The sequence below is a fragment of the Eublepharis macularius genome, chromosome 11 (assembly GCF_028583425.1).
Source record: "Eublepharis macularius isolate TG4126 chromosome 11, MPM_Emac_v1.0, whole genome shotgun sequence".
NCBI lineage: Eukaryota > Metazoa > Chordata > Lepidosauria > Squamata > Eublepharidae > Eublepharis > Eublepharis macularius.
In genome coordinates, this window is record NC_072800.1 from 15,255,450 (window position 1) to 15,279,291 (window position 23,842).

General features: G+C 46.1%; 1 protein-coding gene across 1 annotated transcript in view; it reads left to right on the forward strand.

The window, feature by feature from the left end:
• Positions 1 to 2,319: 2,319 nt before the first annotated feature.
• The window catches only part of TNS3 (tensin 3), a 361,185-nt gene continuing 339,662 nt past the window's right edge, over positions 2,320 to 23,842 (forward strand). The window contains exon 1 of the mRNA XM_054991056.1: positions 2,320 to 2,419. Within this exon, the coding sequence (XP_054847031.1) occupies positions 2,327 to 2,419 (93 nt within the window). The 5' untranslated portion in view covers positions 2,320 to 2,326. The remainder of the gene's footprint in view (positions 2,420 to 23,842) is intronic.

Consider the following 23,842-nt stretch of genomic DNA (forward strand, 5'->3'; position numbering starts at 1 on the left):
ATACTGGCATTTGAACAACTTTAGTTTCTGAATACGTGTACTTATAATGAATTAGGCAGCTACATAGTATTGGATATTTATATTTTATTAAGAGTAACTTCCCATTAAAGACTAGCTTCATGGTGGACCAGGAATACAGCCCCTGATGAAATGGACGCACGAAACAAGTTTGAAATCAGCCAGCCCCTTGTTGGGCTTTCAGGGAGTTTTCTCTCCCCTTTTATGGTTCCACTTGAAAGAGAAAAGAGATTACATATTGCCACTATTTGTTAAGACTTATCTGACAGCAACGGTGTATATCTTTTGTGCACCTGGAAGAAAAACATTAAAAAAGACATTATTATTCTGAACAGATTTTGGACTATTAGTGTATGACCAACTCTGGCCAAACATTGGGCTATATGATTTTTGTATTTATCTGACATTACCAACTTGTATTTGACTATTTATGAATATGAATTTTGTAAGAACTTTTAAATATTTATTAGTATGTATACGAGCACCTAGTCACTTTGCACTTTAAATATTTAAAATTTATACTAATATGTGTCATTACTGCTATCATTACTGTTTTCATTTGATCCCCGTGATTATAGGTTTCCACCTTTTGTTCATGTCAAGCCCTATTGGCTGTAGCAACAGATGTGATCGTTGATAACATTACAATGAGTTGGTGAAAATGAAAGGAGAGGGGTTCCCTTTGACCACCAAAAAGGCTATGCTGGGGATCACGGGAGCAGCACGTAAAAAAAGCCATGTGTGACGAGGGCTGTAGTAAGGAGGGGAAATGGGTCGAGAGAGACTCAGTGGAAAACCTGGCTTCATCCAACCCAAGACTATTTGGGATGTGAAGATATCACAGAAACTTGTACAGATGATCATGTAGCTCACCAAATCCAATGGGCTTAAGCCACAGTGTGGATAAGTGAGGACTCCATTTGAGGCTAAAAAAGAAGGGAAGAAACACTGGGGGCCTTAACTACACAGAGCCAAGCTACAAGTGATGCCTGACACAGGTTGGACGCTTGTCAGCTTTGCTCAAGTTTTGATGGGAAATGTAGGCATCCTGGTCTTGCAGCTTGGATCTCCATTTAATTGAAGTTTACAGAGCGGCAGTCTGTGGGAGGGAGAACATGTGGTCAGGAGGGGAGTGCAGGCGTTGGGCTCAATTAAATGGAGAGCTAAGCTGCAAGACCAGGACACCTACATTTCCCATCAAAACTTGAGGGAAGCTGACAAGTGTCCAACCTTTGTCAGGCGTCACTTGTAGCTTGGCTCACAGTTCTCTTCCTAGATATGTCCCTAGATCTGATTAACAGATGTGGCCCCAAGTGGGCCTGGAAAGCATGGGACCCCCAGGCCACATCTGTCAAATGGTCACAGAGATATCCCTGGGGAAAAATAGGCCCTGAGAAGGAGCAGTAGCTGAGAGAGGAGAGTATTGGATAACACTGAAACTATATGACATTTCAACAAAGTAATTTTTCCTAGTTGACTTAACTTGTTCAACTGTGTTGAACTTGTTTTCCAAATGGAAACCTGAAGAATATTTGTCTCTTCTGTGACCTGCCAATGAGTTTAACATCAATATGTTTATTTTAGGACAGGTTTTTTAAAAAGATGACAAAGAAAGATATGGTTTGAGAGTAAACTAAGTAGCAATTTTTGTTGGGAACCATCAAAAATTGCTGGCGAATTTTAGAGAAACTCTATGCTTGTTTACTCGGAACTAAGTTCAGTGGGATTCAGAAGTATGCTTTGGACTACAGTCTTATTTCCAAATCAGATTTTTTTAAAAAACCAGAGAAAACAATTCCTGTCGCTTTAGGAAAGTGACTGAGCCAATTCTTTCTTCCCGCTGCAACAATTTTGCCTTCAACGTGCAAATGAAACTCAAGACGCTTAATCTTTCCAATCGTGCAAGCCAGGTTTATTCCTGCTTGCCGTGATGCTAAGAAGTGTGTGTGTGTGTCTCGGTGTGTGTGCGCACTCCTTATGTGTCGCAGTTCCTTTGCTGAATGGTTTGTTCAGCTATGTGTTGGAAACATATGTTGACATCTGAAATGCCCTGTGGAGTCTCTTGGGTCAGGGAACTAACCAATCCCTAGACAGGAAGGATTAGGAGGGTGGGGTAGAGAGAAGGGGGGTTTGACAACTCATTGTGAGCTAGCAGTAGGTGAATCCACTGCTAATGCCACGCAGAATGGGTTAGGACACTTCCCCGAAGAGGCAGCTATTTCTTTGGCAGCCTATCAAGGCTGCACCACTTCTGCTGGGGAAGTGTGTGTGTGTGTGTGTGGAAAGGTACACTCTTCCCCAAGACAAAATGCGAGGCGTGAGTTTTCACTGCTGCAAGAAGACCAGCAATAGAAAGCAACTGGTGTGTTCTCTTCCTCTGCTACAGCGCAATTCTAAACAGGTGAGGCTTGAGACACCCCCTCCCCATACCTGTGTGTGTGAAGACTGATGTGCAAGAAAAGGGATCCACGCATGTGCTTGGAGTTTGTGCTACTCATTCGAAGTTACTTGAACTTATACTGCTGAATCAGTGTGTGTGTGTGTGTTCTTCCCGCCTGTTTAACACAATGTAGAACAATCCCTCTCATATTTCAAGCGTTCTGTTACTTTGGGGGAAACACAGTGGGATGTGGCTGCTGGTTTCGATGCAAGATCTCATTCATCTTGCCTGCTGTCTCGAGCGGGCAGCCATGGTGAGACGGGCAAGGGGAAGCTGTGTGAACTGGGACAGAAGCACCGGCTTTCCCGCTGGTTTGTGATGGTAGAATTTCATGGCTGGAGCCAAATCTGCTGGAACGGGAATTTTTTTTTTGAAAAGGAGCAGGGTGGGTGCTTGGGTTTTTTTTCAAGTTGGTTGTATTTATCTTTGCTAAATTTGAGAAGGCAAGCCAGAATCCTAGGCAGTTTGCCATGCTTTCATTCCTAGCCTGCTTTCCATTGAGACACTGCAACGAAATCTCAGGCTAACTTGCTTTCCTATAATTTTAGGTTGTCGTGGTCTAAACCCCTGCTGTTTATTTCTAGCTGTTGCGAATGCAAGAAATGCACTTTCTGATGCTAGCAGGCACACATTCTGTGCATACTTTCTTTTAATATCTTCAGATACAAACATATGGCCATGCAGGCACAAATATGCATTTAATAGAAATTATAGACACGGAGTTGTATTTTTAGGCTAGTCGTTCTGTCTGATCTTGGGGATATGGTCTTAATCCCACTTAGTCGGGAGTAAGTTTCACTGAAACCAGTAATGCAGTCTTCTAACCTATTACACTTTTGACAAGCAGAGCCTTTTAATGACTCTAATTACAAACAAAGTGGGGAAATGTTACAAAATAATCATTTCCTTAGGGTTGGATTCAACCAGCTTGTCTGATGTGAAAATGTAATGAGGACGGAGTCCTCTTTGTTCACCCAAAAAGGCTAGGCTGGGGGTGGGGGGGGAGGTTGTGGAACCTACATGTACAAAAGCCATATGTAGGGGAATTATCCACTACCTTTTTCCTTAAAAAGAGAGAGCGAGAGAGAGAGAGAGAGAGAGAGATGTACCAGTTCTCATAATGTTTGCCGCTAAGGGACCAGAGCCTCTGGCCAAAAAAGGTGATGGTATTCCAGAAAGTAGTACTGCAGAAAGAGGTGCTGGTACTGCTTGCTCTTATGTGTCACCACAAAAAAAGCCCTGGAATTGTGAGATGGAGTGAAAAAGCTGGCTGGATCCAACCCTTCGTTCTGAACCACGTGTGCATATGTTCAAAAATGTGCACGACAAAAAACCAAATTCAACGTCTAAATGATGCCAAACGGCATATATTTCTGTAGCTTGCAAACCTTCTCAACATATGTGATAGAGACAGAGAGACAGAGAGATTCCTGAGATCTGTGCTCCTCTTGGGGTGACCTTCCCAGAGCTGCAGATCAAAAGGTGAACAAGATTACAATCTCTTCCCAGGCTCCTGGGTGACTCTATTAGTGGGAACGGGCCGGGGCTCAGCGGTAAAGCATCAGCTTTGTGGGCAGAAGGTCCCAAGTTCAGTCTCCAGCAAAGAAGATCAGGGAGTAGGTGATGTGGAAGACCTTTGCCGGAGACTCCGGAGAGCTTCTATGAGTAGACGAGATTTGATCTTGATCGACAAATGGTCTGGTTCAGAATAAGGCAGCTGCAAGTGTTAAAGCAGTCTATTGATTTTCCCTGACCAATTAGAGCTATAAAAGCTTCTGGCCAGGCTTGGCCTTTCCCTAGGCAATAGTAAACCTTAACCGTGTCTGCCTGCCAGTGATTTGCCCACCTTGTCTTACAGTAGACCCTTTGCCAGCTCTTGAGGCTGCCTACAGACCAACATCACCACAAAGAGATAAGCAATGTGCCGTGCCAGCCCTGGAAACCCCACCATCTGACCACTAGCTTCCCCTGTCTTTGGAGTTTTCCTTCCACGCAGGCCCTTTTCACACTACTTACCCTGCTCCTGGAACGTTGTGAAATATTGTGCAAAACCCGCGGAAGATAGCGTCTTCTCGCGGGAGTTTTGTGTGATGTCGCGCAAAACTCTCGCAAGAAGACGCTCTCTTCCGTGTTTTTTTGCATGATATTTCGCAACGTTCCGGGAGCAGGTAAGTAGTGTGAAAAGGGCCGCTGTCCATTTACTTTCAAGCCGATCTTCACAGCCATAAGGAATGGAAATTTGTCAACAATGAATGTTGAAAGACGCTGATTTTCTGTAGTGAATAGCAAATAGGGTGGCTTTTCTGGTCCTATTTCACATCCTATTGCATGCACAGCTCTGAGTATGTTTGTTTTGGATACGTCGGTGCTTAAAGGCTTATTCTTCAGTTAACTTAGATTTTTTAAAAACCCTTTGTTTGGAATTAAAGCCTATTGATTTGAATGGAATCTATTCACAGTTGAACTTAAGATCAGGGTGTCGGAATAGCTAAGTGGCCTGTGGGACAGATCTAGCTCTCACAGCAATTGGACCTCGCCCCTGTTGGCTTACCAAGTTTTATCCCAAGAGTTTCCCATGTATAGAAATGGGGTGTGTGTGCGCTCAGGTTGTAAGAGTCCACGTTTTAACGTTGCATCTCTTTTGGAATTTGTATGCAAGTTCCCAGATACGCCTGAATGCAACTGTGCTATAATTCTGAAGCTGTTGCTATTAGATGGTGCTATCTTTTATTATAAAGCCAGAGCATCCCACGAGGAGCTCAGCTGCTATGGCAAAGTACACATCCAGCCCTTGGACCCCTGCCCAGAGAACAGCGTATTGTGCAAGAATACAGGAGTCAGCCATCCCTGAATTAGTGTGTGTACATATTTATGCCTATGCAGACCCCTGGTGCTACAAACGGTGCCGGAGATGGACAACTGGGCAAGGCAATCAGTTGCATGTATGATAGTCAGGTGGTGGAGCAATTGCCATTTCCTGGCCCTTAGCTTCCCTGCTGCCTAAAAGTTCTTCTCAGTTTTCAACTTGCCCTCTAAAATCTGATGTCTAGGCTTTGATCCCAATCAAATCACTTTCCTTTCTCTCGTGGAAGTTGGACTGTGAACATTCTGACAGCTTGGCTTGCTTAGCAGTTGAAATGCCATTCTATACCACCATTCCAGCTCAGCCAATCCAGGTCAGAAGGCTAACCAGGTGCAACGCAATACGGCGTTTGTTTGCCAGGATTGTACCAACAGGAGAGCAACACCCTACCTGGTGCTTCTTATTCTTATAGTTGGTTGTCTTTCAGTGTTCTTTTTAAAGCCCCCCCCCCCCATTAAAGGTTTGGCCAATACATGGGAGCAGGTGCACATCAGTTCTCTTGGCTTTGTTGGTTTGTCATTCAGAAAATTTCTATGTCAGAAGGCCAACCAAGTGCAATGTAATACAGCATTTGAGAAAAAACTGTGAGAAAAAAATGGTCTCCATCTAATGATGCTCTAGGAATTTCCCCTAGTCTCTATGGTAAAAACCATAGAGACTAGGGGAGGCAGCCTAGAATGTCACTCAGAAGTGACATCATATTCTCTCCAAACTCTTCCCTGCCTAGGCAATACCCCCCTCCCCCCAAATCTCCCATCATGAGCCATGGCAATGTTGGGAACCCAATCTACTTAGCTATGCTACTTGCCTGAGGTAGTAGGAACAAGAAAGTTGTCAAACCCTTAGCAAGCCACAATGCAAAGCCAAGGAACTATGTTTGGCTTGGTAGGTGACAGGGTCTGCATATAGGGTTGCCAACCTTCAGGTGTTGGCTGGAGATCTCCCAAAATTACAACTGATCTTCAGACCACAAAGATCAGATCCCCTGGAGAAAAAGGCTGCTTTGGAAGGTGGACTCCATTAAATTATATACTGCTGAGGCCCCTATCCTCCCCAAACTCCGCCCTCTCTGGGTTCCGTTTCCCAAAGCTCCAGGAATTTCCCAACCTGGAGCTGGCAGCCCTACCTGCAGGCCCGTCCTGGAGGGCTGTTTCTGTCCCTGCCTTGGGCAACAACATCTTCTGGCTTTTGTTCTCCCCAATAAAGCAAATAAATGCATCTGTTATGCTTTCACAAAGAGAAGGCTTCCCAAGGGTGAAATGCGAGTTGTGCATCTACTCTCAGTGACACAGGGCCAAAAGGAACATACAAGTTTGTTTAACTGCTAGGAAACTTCCCCCAGATGTGCTTGCTTTTAGCTTTGTCCTGGACTTTCCTTTTCAATTGTTTCTTACTAGCCCAATTACGATCTGATTACTAACCCTCAGTCTGGTTTCTGGAATATACAAATAACATTCAGATAGAACCGCTTTTATCAGTCTGAGCCTCTCTGGACCACGTGGTAGTCGGGTTGCCGGGTCCCCTTACCCTCCTGTTGGGATGGGGGGGGGCCTGGCACTTACCCGTCTGAAGTCTTTGCACGCGTGCAAAGCGTGTGTGTGTTCCTGGCATGGTGTGACGATATCACTCCCAGGAGTGACATCATTGCGCAGGCCCCAGGAGTGCTCCTGGGCTTCGTGCCGGACTCATTTGGGCCCCTAAACAAGATGAATTGGCTGACGCAAAGCCCGGGAGCACTCCTGGGGCCTGCGCGATGACATCACACCTGGGAGTGACATCATCACACTGCACCGGGAGCATCCCCCAGGACGCCTTTTACTGCACCTTTTCTCCTGGGCATGGAGCTTTTGGATCATCTTCTCTCCACCGGTCCAGATATAACAATAGCAATAAGAAGAAGAAGGACAACAACATTTGTTTATGAATATTTAAGACTTTTGGACAGTGTTTGCATAGTTGCCTTCCCCGGAGTTATCACCTTTGCAGGTTGAGTGTCTTCGGTACTTGCTGAAAAAATTGATGCCTGTTACTTTATAATGTATAATGTATAACCATTATGTACTGTAACATTTGAATATTGAATTTATATGAACTGTGACAAATATATTAATTAGCACTTGAGCACTTTAAGTGTTGTAATATACACGTAGTAGAGTATCTTTCTCCCATGGGAGTTGTTCTCCCCCCCAAGGGAACAGCAACTCTATGTGGAAGTGTGCTTAGAAATGGACAGAGATCCAGATCTTTCCAGTTACTATGAATAGTTTTGCCTTGATAATGCTAAAAAAGGCAGATCAGACAGAGCAGAGCAAGAAGGCAGATCGCTTCTCCAATACCTCACCGTTCTATTCCTGATGTGTAACGAAAGGACAGCGTTCTTCATGTGACCAGAGAAACGGTGATCTTTGGGGGGGGGGCAGTGAGTCAGACATGTGTACAGACTGGTGTTGAAGTATAGGAGAGCTGGGGTGTGTGTGTGTGCAATCTTATCTACTGCACCTACCCTTTCTGCTGCTACCGTTGATCTACAAGAGTGAAAATGGCAGTGTTGATGCCAGAGGCCTATGAAGCTCCCTTACGTCGAGCCTCACTTCTGGCCTGCGTCGAGTCCAATCCTGTCTGCTACCAGCTGCGGTTCTCGGGCAGTCATTCCCTGTCCTATTACCCAAGATCCTAGAAAATGCCAAGGACAGAACCTTCACATGAGGCATGTGCTCTGCTACTAAGCTCTCCTCGTTAAGGCCCTTCTGCATTTGTCTGAAAGACGTCAATGCCACTGCAGGCACATCCTTTTTACATCGCTCTGGTGACACTGGATGCCTCAAGGCATATGGAGCAGGACACTGTGAGGGGCTTCCTTCCTCCAACTCAGGCCAAAGCGGCAACACTGCCACTGGAAGGGGTTGTGGGGGTTCCTCCCATACAATCTGGGGCTGCCACCATCAACAGAGAAGCCACTGGGACCAAGGGAACAGCACAAGCAGGGGAGAAGCACCAGCCGGGGGTGATCCCAAACCTGGAGTTCCGTCACAAGAGCCAGAGGGCAGCGATGTGTTTGACAGTTGCCAGGGAGACACTGCCTGAAATTATTCTCCTGTCGCTAACAGTCTCTGTCCTAATGGCGGCGCCTGTCTGTCTCCTGCATTTTTATCCCACCTTTCTTCCAAGTTTCTCAGAGTCACATATGTGGTTCTTCTAGCCTCTGTTTTTTCCTCAGGGTTTCAACTCCAATCTCCACAAGACCAGTCTCCATCATAGGGGGAGTGTTTATGATTGCTCTCCATATTCCCACTAACTAGGGTTCCCAGGCGCCCGCCAGTGGTGGGCAAACTCCCGGGGATTTGCCCCCTCATCCACCGATCGCAGTGTGATGATGTCACTCCCAGGTGTGATGTCATCACACAGGCCCCAGGAGTGCCCCCGGGCTTTGCAGTGTGATGATGTCACTCCCAGGTGCGATGTCATCACGCAGGCCCCAGGAGTGCTCCTGGGCTTTGCAGTGTGATGATGTCACTCCCAGGTGTGATGTCATCACGCAGGCCCCAGGAGTGCTCCCGGGCTTTGCAGTGTGATGATGTCACTCCCGGGTGTGATGTCATCACCCCAGGAGTGCTCCCAATTCATCTTGTTTAGGGGCCCAAAGGAGCCAGGCACGAAGCCCAGGAGCATTCCTGGGACATGCACGATTATGTCACTCCTGGGAGTGATATTGTCACACCATGCCAGGAACACAAACATGCATACCACAATAAAATAAAAAGTTGTATTTTTTTAAAAAAGGAGTACGATGCGCGCGCACTCCCACATGATGTGGCGATGTCACTTCCATAAGAGATGTCATCGCGCTGTCCATAGGAGTGTTCCTGCACTTCATTTGGGACCAATTTGACCCCAAGCAGGCTGGATCGGCCCCATGCAGAGCTCAGGAATGGCGCAATGACATCACTCACAGAAGTGACATTGCCATGCACCTGGCGTGGTGACATCACTTCCAGAAGTGATGTCATCACACCGCCTCCAGAGCCGGTGTGGAAAAAACTTCGAGCCAGCAGAAAGTAAGCACCAGGTCCCAAGCCCTTCCGCTGAGAGGATAGAGGGACCTGGCAACGCTACCACTAGCTGAAGGGAAAGTTGTTGGGGGAGGGTATTGGGGAAGCATTTGTGGATGTTCTTGCCAGGACTGATATTGCTTACCACAGAGGGGACACCTTCAGTGCACCTAGGCCACGTGCCACATGCGCAGGCCACGTGCCGCCCCTGGGAGCGCTCCCGCACTCTGCAGTGGGCCAATTTTGGCCCATTTGGGGCCGAAATCATCCCACTGCAGAATACAGGAGTGCTGCCAAGGTGGTGTGATGGGCCCTGGAGTGCTCCTTCACTCTGCAGAGGGCTGATTTTAGCCCATTTTGGGTCAAAATTGGCCCACTGCATCGCGCAGGAGTGCATCCTGGGAGGCACATTTCCCTGCCATTCTCCCTGCCAGCCAGATAAGTGGGGGTGGGGGAGGGGGTGGAAGATGAGAGCGGGGAATCCCCTACCCCCAGCGGGGGACTGGCAACCCTAACGCTACCTCGCCCTCAGTGGTTTTTTTTTGTGCTCCTGTTCTCAGATCCTGCCCAAAACTGAACTGGCAAATTTAATAATTCGACATTCTGATTTCCAGTTTATGTGGAGGTATTTACAGGCCTTTACATTGAAATGATTTTCTATCCAAAATCCACCGTGTGCTATATGAGCAAATAGAAAGAGAACAAAATAGAAGTGGAACCAAAAATAAAACGAAGAGCAGGTGTTGCTGCTGGCTTATTATTATCCAAAAATTGATCAAATGCACACCTGGCCATGGCTGCCACCAGGGGGTCAGGAATAAATTTATCAGGAAAGACCACAGAGACGTGTGTCAGGAGTTCCCTCCAGGTTGGGACCTTGGGACAAAGTCTGCATCAAAGGGGGAGGAGGAGGACTTGGGAACTTACTCCTCTAGGGATTCAGGAACCACCACCCCCCTAACTCCATCGGGGCTCTCTTAGGACCTGGGCCCCTAGACCCCAAGACTCAGGCAGTGCTGACAGCAATCTTGTCAGAGGGTTTAGATGACCTGCCACCCCAGGACTGGTCATCCCTCAGCATCCCTGGACCAGGTCTTGAACTGGAGCCCCCTGGACTGTACTCCGACTCTCAAGATCACTTGAGATGCTGATTGAGGACATAGCCTGTGTAGAAGAAGAGCCTGTTTGATGGTATGTGCTTAGGGTTGCTAGATGTTCTTGGCAACCAGTGAGAGATGTGGGGTGTGTGGGGTGCAGCATCCAGATCCCCTTCCAGGGGAAAAAGTGTGCTTGTGGCTCCATGAACCGCCACAATGATGCCAATTCTGGAAGAGGCTTTGTCACATGGAGGGGTAGGAGCATGCACGTGATTTGCATCAGGGCCAACTCCTTAAGAATCCTATGTTTGTGCTCCCCCCCACAAGAACAGAACTTCTGGAAGTGACATCATCGTGGTGGAGCACAGAGGCATGCATGCCCATTTGCCCAGGCTGCCTGCCAGTGACTGCAGGGTGGCTTGCCTCCTCCTGGCAATCAGCGGGCAAAGCGGCAAACTACTAGGAGTTTGACTGCTATCAGCTAGGCTGTGGGAGGAAAATGATAAGAAAGTGGGGGTCGACAGACAGTGTCCCAGTGAGCTCACATCACTCCCCATGCACCCAAAAGTGACCATATTGGTGGGGACAATAGCATTTAGGCAAAATTCTGTGGTTAAACTTACAGGTGCACAGCAGTGATGTCAGAGTGTTGCCAGTGATGTCAGCATGCCCCTCCAGGCAGGACTTTTTTTCTAGGAAAAGAGGTGGTGGAACTCAGAGGTGGAACTCAGGACCACACCATGACGTCACTTTGGGTCAGCTGGAACAAGGAGGGAGTTTTTAAAAGTTTAAATCACCCTTGGCGAAAATGGTCACATGGCTGGTGGCCCTGCCCCCCGATCTCCAGGCAGAGGGGAGTTTAGATTGCCCTCTGTGCTTCTCGGCGCAGAGGGCAACGTAAACTCCCCTCTGTCTGGAGATCAGGGGGCGGGGCCACCGGCCATGTGACCATTTTCAAGAGGTGCCGGAACTCCGTTCCACCGCGTTCCCACTGAAAAAAAGCCCTGCCTCCAGGTAAGTCTCCCACCAGTTGCCAGCCTTGTGCTGGCTACCCTAGGTCCATATCTCTTTGAAGGATCAGAGCCCAACCTGCTCCTTGAAGGATAAAACCCAGGAACAACACATGTATAGTGGGGCCGCTTTCCTCCAGTGCTTTTTACTTAAGCCTTCATTCTGGCTGGGGTTCTCACTTTTCCAACCAGACCGGCTCCTGAATGGCAGTTCTTGTTGAAATTCTTGTTCCAGCAACCTGACCAAGATCTCTGGCTTGCATTGCCCTAGGGAAAACCCAGTGGTGGAGTGCCTGTTGTCTGTTTTGGGTCTACCTTGGGTGATTCTGGCTCCTGCTCATGAGGAACCCTTTCCTTGCCCTAGCTTCCCACTGGCCTAGGAGAGAACAATACGAGAATTTTGAGGTTTTTTCTCTAGAGGAAAAAATGGATGGGGCAAATGGTTCTGAAGGTGATTACTGCAGTCTCTCTCTCTCTCTCTCTCTCTCTCTATCTCTGTGCAGTATTTATGTCCATTTTGATTTAAGGAGAATTTATTCACTTTTAAAAGACAACGTTGATTATGCCTTTTGTCAGGGGTCATTTCGTAGAAAAAGAGCTGGAGGAACTCATTAGCATAACTCATTAGCTTATGCCACGCCCCTTGACATCACCAGAAGTGTGTCATTGATATGACTGACTTGTATATGCCACACCCCCTGACATCACCTATCCTGGCTGTTTTGGACTCAATCCTTGCCATTCAGGGCCGAAATTGGGCCCAAAATGGCAAAAAGGGGCTGAAAATGGCTGAAAAGGGGCACAAAATGGTCAGGATCGGGTTGCTGCTGAGTGGGAGAGTGATCCACCACCCATCAGAGGCCCGATCCGGGCCGTTTAGGCCCCAATCCAGGCTGAAACGGGCCCAAAATGGCAGACAGTCAGGTGGGCGGGGCCACCTCACATGTGACCTCTTTGGGGAACTGCCGGAACTGCATTCCAGTGTGTTCCCCCTCGAAATGAGCCCTGCCTTTTGTAGGAATGAGCAAATCTATCTACAAGTCTTTACAAGTAATAGTTTTTTCCCCCCAATAGCAGCCAAGTTTTTTAACTGGCGATTTGTCATGCAAGTTCCTTGGTTAATCCATTCTCACCCGTTCAAAGGCATTCTATCCGGTAGCCCCTGCTGTAGGGAAGTCTCACTAACTGCTCTCTCCTTGCCCCACAGGGCTCCAGTCTAAGTTCAGTCTCTGCATACTTGTCATTTACCTTTCAAAGATGCACGGGAAAGAGCTGTCTCTGACATGTCTGCTCACACTCTGATAGAGTTCCCAGTATTTCAGGGTGACCCTTAATAACTTCCATGCAGAATATCTTCAGAACAACATTTTATACTCTGCCCTTATTCTTGGCTCTTGATTCCTGGCATTCATCCATGTCCTCAGTATTAGAAGCATTTTCCAGTTTTTGAAGCAACAAAAAACCCACTTTGCTTTACCAAAACAGTGTTTTCCCCCAAAAGTCTTTAATATATTTCACCCACTAAATATGGCTTTTGGAAACCCATCACACACGCAAATATTTATGCTAAAAAGCCAGCTATCTAGAACAAACAACAAATGGATTGGTCCAGTGTTACTGTTATTCTGGTTTTTCTATTCATTATATACGCAATTAAAATTTATCTTCCCCAAAAGAAAACATATTCCGGACTTTGATTCTGGTTATAGAAAAGTGGAGGGAAGGAATATGTTTCCTACACGCTGTAAATGTCTACGGGTTACCCACTGTTCTTTTTCCTTCTATTTTTGGCATGTAAGGTTGAGAGACGACGTTATCTCCCTGCTTATTGTGCCCGCTGCAGAGTGTCCCGCTCAACTCAGTGCAGAACTCTGGCAACGATACCAACTATAAAGGGCATGGAGACCTCTTGTAGTTTCCCTTTTATGGTGAGCAAGTGGTCTACAGTGTAATGAAAAGGAAGCAGGAACTTGGGAAGATGGAACTGACAGCTGTGTTAGGAAAATGGTTGGCCTTGTATAGCTTCAGTTCAGCTCCTTGGCTTAACTGAGGCAGTGTGGTGTAGTGGTTAGAGTGTCATGCTAGGATCTAGGAGAACCAGATTCAAATCTCTACTTTGCCATGAATGCTTGCTGGGTGACTCTGGGCCAGTCACCTTTTCTCAGCCTACTCTACCTTCCAGGGTTGTAAGGATAAAAAGGAGGGGAGAAGAATGATGTAAGTTGCTTTGGGTCCCCGTTGGGGAGAAAGGCAGGATTTAAATGAAGTGTGTGTGTGTTATGCGCTGTCAAGTCGCCTCTGACCCACGGCAACCCTATGAATGAAAGTCCTCCAAAATATCCTATCATTAGCAGATTTGCTCAGATCTTGCAAACTGGAGGACGTGGCTTCTTTTATTGCATCCAGCCATCTCATTTTAGGTCTTCCTCTTTTCCTACTGCCTTCCACTTTTCCTAGCATTATTGACTTTTCCCCTCCTGGATAAAGTGGTGAGGGGGTTTGAGTGTGTCAATGAAGCTGAGAACACAGGCTTGGTCAAGAGTCTTAAACTCCTGGAAGAGTCACTCAAGGTGGAACGGTCAAAGCTGAAACACCAGACTAAGAGGCATCCACACCCTTCAGAAATCAATGGTCACAGGGCTCATTTTGAGGGGGAATGCACCGGAATGCAGTTCTGGCAGTTCCCCAAAGAGGTCACGTGTTAGGTGACCATTTTGGGCCCCTTTTCAGCCATTATCAGCCCCTTTTTGCCATTTGGGGCCCAATTTCAGCCCTGAATGGCCAGGATTGGGTCCAAAACAGCCAGGATAGGTGATGTCAGGGGTGTGTGGCATATGCAAATCAGTTATGCTAATGACACACTTCCGGAGATGGCAAGGGGTGTGGCATATGCTAATGAGTTATGCTAATGAGTCCCTCCAGCTCTTTTTCTATGAAATGACCGCTGAACAGTCACATCAGCAGAAAAGAATTGAATGTTCCAATGGTGATGGGAGCGGAGGAATTCTTGAAGGATAGATACTGGGCAGCAGCAGTAGTGGAAGGTGACACTGGCAGAGGATCTTTCACAGACAACGGCAGTGTCACTTCAACTAACCCTGGTTAGTACTGCGAAGCAGAAGAAGGCAACGGTAAACCACTTCTGCTAATCGCTTACCTTGAAAACCCTGTGATGAGACAATCCAACTAAATGAAGTAAAATAAATAAAATAAAAATTTTGCGTCTGAAGGCAGAAATACATGTTAGGAAATTACCTAGGGTTCCCAACATAAACTGCAGCTGTGTTGGGAGCCTGGAGTGCAAACCAGACTTGATTGCAGGTCCTTGCTTAGGTGCACTTGTGTGTTCCTTTTCTTGCCTGTGAAGTATAGAAGAGCCAATGTGGAGTGTGTGTCAGAGCCAAGCTACAAGTGACGCCTGACACAGGTCGGACACTTGTCAGCTTACCTCAAGTTTTGATGGGAAATGTAGGCGTTTTGGTCTTGCAGCTTGGCTCTCCATTTAATTGAAGTTTACAGAGCGGCAGTCTATGGGAGGGAGAACATGCGGTCGGGAAGGGAGTGCAGGCGTCGGGCTCTCGCCAGGCGCCCCCCCTTCCCCTCTGCTGGGCGTGGGGTGGGGGGTTCTGAAAACTTCAATTAAATGAAGAGCCAAGCTGTAAGACCAGGATGCCTACATTTCCCATCAAAACTTGAGGTAAGCTGACAAGTGTCCAACCCGTGTCAGGTATTACTCATAGCTTGGCTCACAGAGTGTCGGACTAGGATTTGGAAGACTTGGGTGTGAATCCTTACTCCGCCATGAGAGCTTGCTTGCGTGCCCTTGGGCCACTCCGCTTTCTCAGCCTCACCGACCTCACAAGGTCATTGTTAGGATAAAATGGAGGAAGAAAACGATGTTGTGAGCAGCTTTGGTTTCCTGTTGCTGGTGGAATGTGAGAACATGGCGGGGATTGGTTTAATAATGGCTGACCTTTGTGTGGTAGCTTTTTTCTAAATCTTACAAGCTGGGTGAGGATCGCTCATTACAGGGAGAGAGATCTTCGCAGTGACTGTAACACGTGCGTTGTCCTTGAGATGAAAAGGCAGTTAAAAAAAGGTGTTGGTTATGACGACAAACATGTACTCCGATAAGAGAGATCTAACCAAAACTTTTACTTCATTTATATCCCACCTTACTCCCCAACGGGCTTACATCAATCTATCCTCTGTTTCATCCTCACAACAACCTTGTGAGGCAGGTTAGGCTCAGAGAGTGTAGTGGGCCCAAGGTCATCCAATGAGGTTCCACGACACAATAGGGATTCAAACTTGGGCCTCACAGGTCCTAGACCAGCTCTCTAAACACTACACCACAAAAATCTGATCTGTGGTAACAGTTTCCCACACCCAAATGACGTGCAGCAACATAAATTAGCCAAACATTGCTAATGTAAAACACCCGTTTCATTTCGAATAGCACATCTGGTGATTTAATCTACAGGTGATGAGGAAGAACCTTACACGATCAGGACAAATTGTTTCCTGAGTTCCCTCAGGAGACTCCCTAAAAACAGTTGCTCTATGTCGGTGTCGCGCTTTGTGCCCACTTGCCATTCTCGATAGGCCCGGCAGCGCCCGATGAAAATTTAGGACTGCCACCCTCTGGGCGGGCCTGGAGATCTCCTGGAGTTCCAACTGATCGCAGACCAACAGAAATCAGTTCTGGCCGCTTTGAAGGTAGACTGCATGGGATTATAACCCACTGAGATCTGTCCCCAACTTATGCCCACCCCAGACTCTACCCCCAAATCTCTAGGAATTTCCCAACCTGGAGTTGGTACCCTATGAGAGATTCAACTGGCCTCTGTAAGAGCAAGAGTCTGCTTTGCTGTGGCCCCCGACTTTTGGAATAATATGCTGGAAGAGGGATGGATGATGTCTTCTTTGGCAAAATGTAGGGAGTTTTGCCAAGCAGCCTTGTTCACATAAACCGTTGTGGAGTTGATTTCTGTTGATGGAACCTGATGTCCAAATGGCAGCCAGCTTTCAAAAGTTGTGAGTGGGCTTTCGAGGAGGGATTTAGGGGTAAGTCTCAATTGCTACTGAACACTTTAAGCCTCGGGTCTTTAATTTGTATTTTATTAGATAGTTTTCTGTTTTGTGAAAATATGCTCTTTTGACTCTTTTCGGAAGAGCTTTGAAGACATGATATATACATATTTTAAATAAAATATCTATTTAATGTTTTGGGTTTCCAAAAAATATCTTGGGATCAAACTAAGACCCAGTGTGGAGAAGTGGTCAGAATGTTTGACTTGGATCTAGAGACCCAAATTTGGATCCACACTGAAGAATTGAGTCTGAGAACTGAGTCAAATTGAGGTGATAAAAGATGAAGTTCTAGACTTATTTGGGAAATTACAAACCACTGAGTCTCCAGGTCCTGATGGCATACAATTGAGCATTCTTAGAGAATTCAAATGTGAACTGATATGTGAAATTGTTGATCTAATAACCAGAAACTTGTCACTAAAATCAGCTACTGTACTAGAAGAGTGGAAAGTATGTAAAGTTACATTGATTTTTAAAAACGGGGCCCGAGGGGAACCAGGAAATTACAGGCCAGTTAGCCTTATATCTGTTCCAAAGAAAATTAGTAGAAACTGTAATCAAAGAATTATTAGGCACATAAAGGAACAAAAGCTGTTCAGTGAAAACCAGCATGGCGTCTGTAAAGGGAAGTCCTACCGAACCATCTTTTGGAGTTCTTTGAGAAAGTGGACAAACATGTAAATAACAGTTACTTGGTAAACTTGATATACTTGGACTTTGAAAAGGCTTTTGACAAGATATCTTGTCAGAGGCTCCTGAGTAAACTTAGCAGTCATGAGATAAGAAGATGGGCCCCCTTATGGATTAAAAATGGTTTAAATAATAATAATAGCATTCGATTTATATACCACCATTTGGGACAACTTAACAGCCACTCAGAGCGGCTTACAAAGTGTGCTATTGTTATCCTCACGACAATCACCCTGTGAGGTGGGTGGGCCTGAGAGAGCTCTGAGAGAGCTGTGACTGACCCAAGGTCACCCAGTTGGTTTCAAGCGAAGGAATGGGGAATCAAACCCAGTTCTCCAGATTAGAGTCCTACTGCTCTTAAACACTACGCCAAACTGGCTCTCTGACAGGAAGCAAAGAGCAGGAATAAATGGACTGTTTTCTCTGTGGGGGGAAGAAATCAGGATTAGTTGGGGGCGGTGCTATATAATTTGTTCATAAAGGACCTAGAACTGGAGGTGACCAATGTAGTGATGACGTTTGCAGATGACACAAAACTATTCAGGATGGTGAAAACCAAAGTTGTCTGTGAAGAGCTGTAGGAGGATCTCCCCAAACTGGTCGAGTGGACAACAATGGGTCAAATGAAGTTCAGCATAGGCAAGTGTATGTTGATGCATATTGGAACAAAAAATCCCAGCTTCGTATATATGCTAACAGGGTCTGAACTTGCTATGATCAAGAAGGAGTCATAGTGCAAATTAAAGAGATTACAGGTTATGATGACCTTCAGTTTGATCCCCAAATTATCTTCCTTGACTTCTGGCAAAATATAAATGTTCCAACAATCAGGCATGAATTAATTGATAGCTTACTGGTGGTGGCTAAAACACTAATAGCAGCAAGATGGAATCAGAGATCAATGGTATGTTAAAGTTTGGGATCAGTTCATATTAGAAAAATTAACATATGTTGTATGCAAAAACGAGAATCTCTCTCTCAAATCGTCTTTCTTTAACAAGTGGTGGCCCTTCTTTGAATTTATTGCTAGTAAAGATATGTCTCCTCCAAATGACTTATACCAGACAATTCTTGATAGTTAATCACTCCATCTGTTAGTATATATAGTTAAGACTGTTTTAAGTGTATCTTATCTTTGTTGTTGTTACTCCATGATTTTACTGTTATTGTTCAACTTATTATTGTTTCTTCTGTAGTTGTAGTTATGTTTCTTAATTATAAAAAATTAAAAAAAGGAGTCATCGTGGATACCTCAGCGAAATTATCAACTCAGTGCGCTGAAAAAGGCAAACTCTATGCTGGGGTTTATTAGGAAAGGGATTGAAAATAAAGCGGCCAATATTATAATGTCCCTGTGTAGATTTATAGTGTAGCCGCTTTTGGAATACTGTGTGCAGTTCTGGCCACCCCTCTCAAAAAGGACATTGCAGAACTGGAAAAGGACGGAAGAGGGCAACCAAGACAATTAGGGAGCTGGAGCACCTCTTCAGGAAAGGGGGAAGAAAAAGGAAGGAGGGGCTGTCTTTGGACACCAAAATTGGGAAGAGCTATAGCAGGGAGGGGAACTGAGCAAGATTCAGTGAAGGCTGGCTGGATTCAACCTGATAAATGGCTTTTTGGCAGTTTGCTCTTCATAATTTTATTGTTTGCATCTAAGAAAACAGCAAGTCCTATGAGGAAAAGTTGAAGGAGCTCAGTATGTTTAGCTTGGAGAGGAGACGACTGAGAGATGATATGATAACCATCTTCAAGGACTTGAAGGGCCGTCATATAGAGGATGGTGCGGAGTTATTTTCTGTTGCCCCAGAAGGTCAGGCCAGGACCAACGGGTTGAAATTAAATCAAAAGAGTTTTTGGCTAAACATTAGGAAGAACTTCCTGACACTTAAGAGTGGTCCCTCAGTGGAACGGGCTTCCTCGGGAGATGGTGAGCTCTCCTTCTTCGGAGGTTTTTAAGCAGAGACTAGATGGCCCTCTGACAGCAATGCTAATTCTGTGAACCTGGGCAGATCATGAGGGGGAGGGCAGGAAGGGTTACATCAGTGTTTAGTTCTCACGCCCCCCTCTTACATGCCCAGAGTAAGGCCAATTGCAACCTTGGGGCCAGGTAGCAATTTTCCCCAGGCCAGTTTGGCTAGGGATCCTGACGGTGGTTTGCCATCTTCTGGGCAAGCAGTAACAGTCACTGTGTATGTGACTCAGCGTGTTTGTGTGTGTGTGTGTGGGGATAACTGTGAATTTCCTGCATTGTGGAGGGGGTTGGACTAGATGACCCTAGTGATCCCTTCCAGCCCTATGATTCTATAATTCTATGATTCTGTTTATATTGACGAATGCATGAAAGGAGGGCAGAATTTACAATCAATATTTTAAAAATTCCAAGATTCCCTCCTTCCTCCTTTGATTAATTTCAGTGAGTCAAGCCCCATACCAGGTTGTCGGGGCACCCAGCATGGGTAGCCTTCCTTACAGCCAGCCTGGACTTTGCCACTTCAGAGCGCACATGGGATGCCTTTCGCTTCGAGTTTCTTTCAGTCCCTTGAAGGGAGACCTCACAGTGCTTTGATCTTCTTAATTATCCCCCAAATTAACTCTAATACTTGGAATAATTATTTTTAAAAAAACAGCCTACCACTGCTTTCTAAGGATCTCCCCCCCCGCCCCCCCCCCCCCGCTCTGACTGAAGACAAGTTGGGTGGTCTTTGCTTTTCTTTTCTTTTTTAAATGCAAAGGTGTTGAGGAATGGCTGTCAAGACTGGATGCTAATTAGCCATTTAGGGCTTCTCATTAAGAAGCAGATTGCCGTATCTGCTTTGCTGGATAAAAGGAAAAAAGGCTTTGGATGTGAAAGGAGAGTCCTCCTGAGACCTCATGAGAGTCATTTAACACTTCCTGAGTTCATATCTTTCCGCAGACAGCTGGATGAAAGATCCGCGTCTTCTTTTAAAGCAAGAACTCTGATGAAAAGCTCCGAAGGAAACACAACAGTTGAGGCAGCTCAAGGAACAAACTGGTATACATTTGAATTAAAATGGTAGATGCTGGGCTCTCTCCTTCCTTTGTACAATCTCCTGCTCGACTTTTATTTTTGGAACCCGCGGAACCAGATTTTGGATTGGATCCAGCCAGCCTTTTTACTTGGTCTCACCCAATTCTCCTCCCAACGACAATCTCCGTCCCACTGATCCGGCTTTTGAGGATGCAGGATCCACGATCTCCAGCACGGCTATTTTGGGAAGTCAGAAAGGACCCTTTCTTCTTTTCTCAACAACAGAAAAGCTGGTTGGATCCAACCCTTTATGCTTTATATTAAAAGTCGCCAGGGCTTTTTTTCTGGGAAAAGAGGTGGTGGAACTCAGTGGGTGACCCTCGGAGAAAATGGTCACATGGCTGGTGGCCCCGCAGCCATGGCTGGTGGCCCTGAGCAGCGCGGAGGGCAATCTCAACTCCCCTCTGTCTGGAGATCAGGGGGCGGGGCCACCAGCCATGTGACCATTTTCAAGAGGTTCCGGAACTCCGTTCCATCGCGTTCCCTCTGAAAAAAAGCCCTGAAAGTCACAATATATAATATGGCATAAGCAAACGGTGCCCTCTTGGGTGGCTATGCAATTAGTCTTTGTTCAATTGCATGTATCAAGAGGCCTCACTAACAGTTGGCTCATTCACTGACAAAACTCTGTATCCTACATCATGTTATATCATCTGTCTTAAGACAATCAATCCATTTAAAGAGTTTACTAAGAGTATTTTTATATTTAGGTTACATTTGCAGGGGGAGAGTACCTAAGCTTTAACGTAGGTGCATTTTTAAAGTAGTTTAAGCATAGCTGTTGATCAGTGTTAAGTCTATCCCCCCATTTTCTCTAAACTGACTTTGTTTCATTTCGTTTATTTATAGTTTGCCTTTCTCATTAAAATGCAAGGCAGATTACAGAGTATAGAAAGGGGGGTTGTAATCATACTAGGGCTGCCAGGTCCCGTGGGAAATGGCTGATATATCTAATAATTACATTCTGGAGAGTTGTGTGTAGACATCGGCACGAACTGCATTATGAACCAAAAAAACCCACGAACCGCCCGATCGCCCATTTGTGATCTAGCTGTTCGTGAGCATCTATGGCCAATGAACCAGCATTCGTTAGAGCCGTGATTCAGTGCATTCTTCTGTGGTCCTTGAAGCCAGACAGTCAGGCACCATCAATCAATTCCCTTGGAAACGGAGCTGGGGCAATGCCTGAACTCTATCTGCACTCCTTCTGTCGCCCTGGAAACCCAAATGGAAGCCCAGCTTACCTTGATCAGCAGGTCTTCCTTCCAACTATGGAGCTGCAAAGTGGTTACAACCTGGGAGAAGACACCCGGGGAGGGAGGGGGAGGGGGTGTTCTGTAGCCATGGGCACACCAATCTCATCCTTGCAAACCCTGATAGGCAGCTCTGATGGCCAACCCCTGACCTCCTGCATTGCTCAATGGGACCTCAGCTTATAAAAAGCATTGGGCTCCCAGGCTGAGTTTCACTTTCAACGAGCAGTGGAGTGTGACAGAGCTGTTGCTTGCTACTTGCTAGTTTTTGGGGGGAGAGAGAGAGAGAGAGTTTAATTGAGCTTGGATTTTGTACACTGGGCCATCGTCAACCGGTGGCTCTAATTGTATCAAGTGGGAGTTTCCTGGGGGCCTCAGATTGCAGAGGGTATAATTCCAAGATCCCTATTGCAATCTTGACCAAACTTGGATAATGGCTGGAGGAGAGCTTGTTAAACACTCCCTGGGAATATGGGCTCTCCAAGTCCAATGGGGGTTATTCTGAGGCCCACGAACCACAAACCTCGAACCAGTTCGGCAATGGGAAAAGTTCGTTGCGGTTTGCTGGTTCAGGTTCATCGTTGGCACCAAACCACGAACCGTAGGTTCGTTGATTTTTTTTGGTTCGTGCCCATGTCTAGTCGTGTGCTGTAAATCACAAGTGTCTGGGATGTATGGATAATATTTTTTTAGCCCTTGAAAAAGTGGAATTTACTGAACAGGTTGAGTGAGCTGGCTTCCCTGTTGGGCTTTTGGTGGGCTTGACCCCCGGGATGCAGTATCAGACCTATAAAACAACACAGAGAAAGAACATTAATAATTAGAGATGGGCACAAATCGAAATATGAACCAAAGTTCGGCACGAACCGGGCCGATTTGTGGCTTGCAACTCGGCGGTTCATCAGAGCCCATTTCTGATGAACTGCCACAGACTTTAGACCAGTTCATTTGGTTTATTTTTTGGTTTGTCACTGTAGACAGCCTGGCACTGATCAATCAGTTTCTTAGGTAATGGGGGATGGGCTTTCTGCAGACCTTCTGCTGACCCAGAAGTGACCTTCTGCTGACCTGGAAGTGACATTTTCATGAACCAAATAAACCAGTTTGTGAACTGGCGCAGGTTCGTGAAAGTTCATGGTTCGTTGTTTGTGAAATACGACAAACCACGAACCACATGGTTTGTTTTTTTCCCGGTTCATGCCCATCTCTATTAATAATCGACTGATTCATTGAAGCTTGTGTACTTTGTACACTTTGTACACAGCGGCACGGAGGGCAATCTAAACTCCCCTCTGTCTGGAGATCAGGAGGCGGGGCTGCTGGCCATGTGACCATTTTCAAGAGGTGCCAGAACTCCGTTTCACTGCGTTCCAGCTGAAAAAAACCCTGTTTAGGAGAATGTAGCCCAATCCTAGGCACATTTACTCAGAAGCAAGTCCACAGAGTTCAGTGTGACTTACTTCCAGCTAAGAGTGCATAGGATCACAGCCTACAATGCTGTTTTTTGAGGCCAACCACTCAGAGCGGCCAACAATCTTGAGCCCAAATATGCTGCTCCTTGAATGGAGGTTTCATGGATGGAAATGGGCAGGTGAAAGGTTTGATGGCATAAAATCCCATTAAGCCTCTATTAAAGGGAGACATCCAACAAAGACCCGGGTTGCAGAGGCCGGCAATGTTCGTCTCATGCCTTCGGTCAGCTATGACTTGAGGGCACTCTCCGCCACACAAAGGGACAGGACATTTTTTCCCCCCTCCAGGCAGTTTGCAATCTTAACTGTTCTCATTCTAGCAGCTGCAGAGATTTTTGGTGTGGTGCAAAAGATTGTGTTGTTGTTGATCCCTAGAGACAAATCTACGGCTTGACCAAGTTTTATGGTGAATAGCAGACCTAGCCGAAGCCCCACAGACGGCGTCACCTGTGTGTGCGTGGAGGCCAAGCAGTCCCTTGGATGTAGCCCAGGGGGGCTACTTAACGGCCCGCACTTTTCTTTCAGCCTGTCAAATCAAAACATTACAGCGGTGGAAGACCATTTCCTGGTATTTGAGCTGCTGTTTCTTTTCAGGAAAAAAAAATATAGCAAGGCCTGGAAAAGATTAAAGGGGTCCCTGAGGGCATATACTTTTTTTTTAACATGTAGACTTTTGCTGAGACATTACTAGTCTATCACTGGCTCGTATATTTTTGTTGGAAGCCCAATGCACTTACGCAATCTGTTTGTTCATTCTTTTCTCTTTTTATTTTGAAAGGTTTAAGCTATCTTGAGAGCTATGATGAT